The 6,000-nt window shown below is 52.1% G+C and overlaps 1 protein-coding gene across 2 annotated transcripts; it reads right to left on the bottom strand.

Moving 5' to 3' along the window:
* Nucleotides 1-19: 19 nt before the first annotated feature.
* eif5a (eukaryotic translation initiation factor 5A) lies at nucleotides 20-5,994 on the bottom strand. Of its 2 annotated transcripts, none has more exons than XM_080514682.1 (5): nucleotides 5,961-5,994; nucleotides 4,136-4,323; nucleotides 3,670-3,774; nucleotides 1,701-1,832; nucleotides 20-786 (listed from the first exon to the last, which is right to left on the bottom strand). In XM_080514682.1, exons 2-5 carry the CDS (start codon nucleotides 4,301-4,303, stop codon nucleotides 721-723), a joined length of 471 nt encoding a protein of 156 aa, XP_080370808.1. In that variant the 5' UTR covers nucleotides 4,304-4,323; nucleotides 5,961-5,994; the 3' UTR covers nucleotides 20-720. The 2 variants fall into 2 exon arrangements, with proteins under 2 accessions (XP_080370808.1, XP_080370809.1); XM_080514683.1 differs by lacking the exon at nucleotides 5,961-5,994 and adding an exon at nucleotides 5,835-5,934.
* Nucleotides 5,995-6,000: the final 6 nt, after the last annotated feature.

The following is a 6,000-nucleotide window of genomic DNA, read 5'->3' on the forward strand; positions in this document are numbered from 1 at the left end:
TCAGACTCACACCGTGAAGTTTGTTTCTCCATTTCTTTCATCGTTTTATTTTGCCAACTCCAGTCAGGTGACAAAGGCCTCGAGTGAACAAACTCTTCCTTCCGCCCCCCCCCCCCCCCCCCCCCCTCCGAGAAGAGTGGCGGCGGCGGCGGGGGGAGGGGGAGGGGCGTCACGAGGACCAATCACTGCAGCTTCTGTTTGTTTTGGAGAAAAGAGGAGGAAATAAACCAAACTTGCTTTGTCGGCGCTCCAAACACCGCCTCGCCACCCCGGGATTCAGACCTACACCCCCCCCCACCCAGCCCCTCCCCCAGCCCCACCCCCACCCGCTATATTCAGGCTAAAGAATATAAAAAATAATCATACAAAAGCTGAATCCCGTCGCCTCTGAAGCTCGGAGGAATGTGAGCGGCTCAGAGTAATGAAGTGAAACCAAAGGAAGCAGGAGGAGCGACTGGGGGGTTAAAGGTTTTATAGAAAGTCGATTGTTACCAAACAGAACCTCAGTGATCAGGCAGACGATGGAGGGGGGGGGGTGGGGGAGGGGGGGCAGACAGAGAGAGGGGGGGTGGAGGTGGGAGGGGGGGTCACGACAGGATGAGTTGAGGTTGTCTGTGAAGGCCGACGCTTTGGTGACTGAACCAATGAGAATGCAGGAGACTGGTTGTGGGAGGTGCTTGTCGAGGGGGGGGGGGGGGGGGGGCTGCAGTGTCCGTCTCCTTATTTGTTGCCCAGGACCTTGGTGGCGACGGCGCACTCCTCCCCCATGGCGGAAATGACGGTGACCTGCACACACACACACAGTGAAACCCGACACCTCACATTCCCGCTGCTCTAATTCAGGAGCGGCGAGCCGCCGGCCGCACCGGCAGAGCAGCGGCGCTTCAATACGCCGATCGCAAAGCTAGTAACAGTAGATCACATGACAATTGGGAAAAAAAAAATAGACGCTGGCGTAATGAAACTGATTTACCTTTACGAGTTACGAGTACGATCGAACGCAGCGTCGGATGACGGCGGAATGTTTCTGACCTTCAGGTCGACGCACACGACGACGCTAAGTGTGGCGAAGCTAACAAGCTAGTCAAGCGAGTTACCGCTCATTTGAAGCCCCCCCCCCCATAAACGAGTGGGGGGGGGGCTGGACCAGGTGAGAAGACGAAGACGAGTCACTTTCACGAGGAATGGGAGGCGGACTGTTTTTTCACGATGTCGTTTTCGAAGTGCGTTTGTCTCGTCGAGCGTCGAGCGTCGCAATACCAAAGAAGGTCGTCAGAGTTAATCATGTCGTGCTGCTCAATATTGGCTCGTACGGTTTTGCAAGGTACATCATTATACATTGCACAATAAAGAATCCTCAATATATTTGAAAATAAATCTATGTTTTGTATTTTTGTAGTGGCTGGACCCAGAACCTCCACGGACAGTTTTTACAAAAGTGTCTCAGAACCTGGACGACCTGACGAGAAGCTCCACCAGGCCACGTGTCGGAGTGCCAGTGTCAGGGGGCGTGGCCCTGTGGCCACGCCCCCTGACAGTGAATCAGACTCCTCCCACCAGCAGGCCACGCCCACAGACACGAGGAGCGACTCGGGGGGGGGTCAGACTATGTCCCTCCACCCAGTCAGATGCGTCGTTATGACATCGGAGCGTCTGATTGGCCCGCGGCCCGGTCGCCGTGGCGACGGCTCCACACTCACCATGAACTCGTCGCCGGCTTCGAACTTTGACTCGATCTCCTTCCCGATCTCGTTCTCGGGGACGCGCAGGTCCTCCCGGATGTCCCCGTTGTCGGCCATCAAGGACATGTAGTTCTCGTTGATGTTGACGAGCTGCAGAGGAAACCAGGGTACAGTGACTGTCAAAATAAAAGCACCAAGTTGGATTGTTACTATGGTGACTTTCAAAATAGAACTACCAAGTTGGATTGTTATAATGGTGACTGTCAAAATAAAAGCACCAAGTTGGATTGTTATTATTGTGACTGTCAAAATAAAAGCACCAAGTTGGATTGTTATTACGGCGACTGTCAAAATAAAAGCACCAAGTTGGATTGTTATTATGGCGACTGTCAAAATAAAAGCACCAAGTTGGATTGTTATTACGGTGACTGTCAAAATAAAAGCACCAAGTTGGATTGTTATTATGGTGACTGTCAAAATAAAAGCACCAAGTTGTATTGTGATTATGGTGACTTTCAAAATAAAAGTACCAAGTTAGATTGTTATTCTGGTGACTGTCAAAATAAAAGCACTAAGTTGTATTGTTATTATGGTGACTGTCAAAATAAAAGCACCAAGTTGGATTGTGATTATGGTGACTTTCAAAATAAAAGCACCAAGTTGGATCCCGACAAACGGACCCTGGAATCACTACGAAGGTTTTGTTTTCTGTGTGAAGCCTGAAGAGGAAGAATCACCAGTTCTACCGACATAGCTCTATAAAAAATAACCTCTAGTGAAGCCGCTCATCTCCTCCGTCACGTTTCTACACCTTCTAATACAACAAACTATTATTTCATCATGATGTGTAGAAGGAATCGTTTTAAAAACCCCTGAACACTTTAGTACGAATAAATTCATTCATTCATTCAGTAAAAACTCAACTCAACTAAACTGTTCAGGACGTTATGAGAAACATCTGGAGGAACGAACTCCAGGAAACCATGAAGAGTAATCAAGTACAAATACTGTTACTAAGAGATGCAGAGTCATGAGTCCGTTACAACAATAATGGCTCAACGCCAACACTTCCTATTGCACAAGCCCTTCCAAAATAAAACCTTTAATTGTGATAATTTTATTTACCAGAGTCCATCTGAAACAATAGAATTACTTTATTAATCCAAGGAAAACTTTTAAAACCTACTTTATGTCACTTAAGGTTAATCCGCCGTTACCATGGCGACAGACGCTTCATCACTGCTCGGAGTATTAGTTACCGTTTACTCGAGTAGTCCGACATCATCGCATGTTCGAAGATAAAAGAAAATTGCTGAGTCGTCACATTTGAACAGGAAGTTACGTTTGAGTCACATCAACACTTCCTGTTTCACAATAAAGCTGCAAAAGCTCGACGGTTCGGGGTGAGGAGGATTAATGTACTGTTACCGTGGCAACGGACACAAATCTTTTAATACGTTTCTCAAAATAAACGTTTCAGACGTACTTTTTACTCGAGTACTTTGTTCTCCAGGTGAGAACCGAGTTTGACCCTCCGGTTCTAAACGCTAACATTAGCCTGTTAGCCGCTACCGCTAGCAGAACCACCTCGTCCCAACGGGCTCCGCGTTGTTTCATTGTGACATTTTCTCAACATTTCAACACATAAAAACCACTTTGACGGATTAAGTGACGCTTCTGAAAGGTAAAACGACGTATTTTTGATTATTTTGACTTTCTAATCGTGAAGTTTCACAACTTTTTATGGTTCAGGAAATTTTTTTTTTAAATCATCAAATGTATTTCAGACCAAGAACAAAGTTAAAATCTAGATTATTCTTCCTCCAGATTGAAGAGTTTCATTGAGAAAATCTGGATTATTAAAGAAACTACAAGAGTTTTTAAGTCAAAAGGTTTTGCTGGTCGAATTCAAACATCATAAGATTATAAACTTACAATAAAGTTGAGGAAATAATAAATAATAAATAACCCCGAGACGGAGACGTACCTGGTAGTCTATCCTCTTGATGGCGGGGACGTCCATGTTGTGGGTGGAGGGACACATGTCTTCATACTTCTTGTTGGTGAAGATGTCGATACCGACCATGTTCACCTGAAACACCACAGCAGCTTTTATTAACGTTTTACACTTTAACCTCGGTGACGGTGAAAAACGTCCCCCCGTCCCGTCAACGTCCTCTTAACCCGTCTCTCATGTCCCAATCGTTTCATTCACCAGCGTCAAAAAGCCTTTTTAACGTCCAATTTGTCCCCGACGTCCAGGAAACGACTCAGAAGTCATTTAATTGAGATTAAAATCAGAAGTCCTGGAAGTGATTCCACAGCGACGGGACGGTTTGGTCCCGTGAAGCTCCGGCCTGAAGGACAAAGTCCAGGCATGGAGTCGCCGGGTGTTTGGACGGTGAGATAAGCAGGTGGGGGGGGGGGGGGGGGGGGGCAGGGGGGGGTCTCACCTTGGCGTGGCCGTGCTTGCCGGTCTTGGAGGTGGACATCTCCACGATCTTGCAGGGGCGGCCCTTCAGCACCACGTAGCCGTTCTTGCGCAGGGCGGAGCACTGCATGGGGTAGGTGGCCGAGGCCCCGGACTCGCCGGTCGTGAAGTCAAGATCGGGATCTGCCATGGCGAAAGGGGTCGGGAACGCTGTACGCTGTTGGGGGGGGGGGGGGGGGGGGGGGCACACACACACACACACGGTCAGACACTTCCTGTCACACGGGTTCACCAACACAAACCCCCCCCTCCCCTGACCAGCATCAGTCCTGGACGCAGAACAAACCAGACTGGTGTGGCCTCCCACCCCCCGGACACACCCGACCCCCCCCCCCCCCCCCCCCCCCCCCCCCACCACCCCCAGACCAGGAGCCTCCAAACCCCCGAGCTCAGCAGTTTGTCTGCAGGAAGCGTCACTCGCCATTTAAACAACTAAACATTGTTTTAACTCCCCAGAAACAAAACTTCAGTGGTTCTAATTCAAACTTTGAGCATCAACACCTCCAGACACGCCAGTGGATTAAATACGGATGTAAACAAATACAGAAATTAGACGTTTTACCGTTTAAAGTGACATTATGACGGTTTTTTTTAATTTTATTTTGGTGACTCGTTTCAAGTCTGAGAGGAAAAAATACTCTTGATACTGCTGGAAGGCGTTTGAGAGGGAAATAAACGTTAAATTCAGCTTTAAACATTTGATGCATTTTGATCCACAATGCAGCTCAAACGAGTACAGATTACATCTGTTGTAAAGTTACATTCCTCTGAAACGTTCCACGATTGACGAACTCGGTCTCACTTTAAAAGGTCAATTAGAGAAACGACTCCGGGACCCACACGTTTCTATATTTGAGTAGAAATGTAACTTTAAACCGGCCACGTTCCGGAGGAACGCAGTAACGGGCGCTGCGTTCCCGTTACCCCAGCACGAGGCTGCGCCGTCCGCCGCAGTTCCCCCCCCCCCCCTCCTCCCTCCTCCATACCCCCCGTTACTTTACATTCTGAGCTGAAAGGCGGCGATGTGCGGGCTGGAGGCGGGGTACCGGGACCGGAGGGGGGGGGTCCGGTCCGGCCGGTTGGAGACGAGGTAACCGCGGGCTGCGGCGGAGAGCCGCGGGCCGCCGGGGCGGATTAACGGGGCCGCTCTGACCGCGTTAGCTCGGCCGGGTTAGCCGGCCTCCGCCGCACGTCGCGGCTACGGGCACCGCGGCCGCCGGGACCGCAGATTTTTCTGCCGTTACACCTGCTGGTCGGGCCGACGCGGGGACGCCGGTGCGGCGCGCGCGGGGCTCCACGGAGGCCGACAGGCCGCCGCCGGAGCCGCAGCGAGCAGCCGGTCCGTTATTCGCCTGGGGGGGATGCTAGCCGCGTTAGCCCCGTTAGCTCCATTCACCGCTAAAGCACCGAAGCAGCACCGACAACAGCCGCCCCGCGGCCCGCCGGGACCCCGGTTCCCGGGTCCCCCCTCCACTCCCCCCGGCCGACCCGGGCGGAGGCCTCCGCCCGGGTCGGCCGCCGCGACCCCGCCGGGAGGAGGACCGGTTAGCAGCGGGGATGACAAGCGGGTTCCCCGGGCCGCCCCGCCGCCGTAGGCCGCGCGGACCCCCCCACACCCAGCCCGGCCGCCGGCGGCCACCTCCGCCCCGCCACAGACTCACACTAAGTCCGGCCCGGCGCCTCCCGGCCGCCCCGCGCGGCCGCGAGTCCGCCGAGCCGGAGCCTGAGAGCCGTTAGACGCTCCGTTTATCTCCCCGAGGCAGAAACACGCGCCATGCCACACTTACCTTCCAAGAAAAAGAGGACCGGGAGTGCGCATGCGCGGCC

The sequence above is a fragment of the Blennius ocellaris genome, assembly GCF_963422515.1.
Source record: "Blennius ocellaris genome assembly, chromosome: 19".
In the NCBI taxonomy this organism is placed as follows: Eukaryota; Metazoa; Chordata; class Actinopteri; order Blenniiformes; family Blenniidae; genus Blennius; species Blennius ocellaris.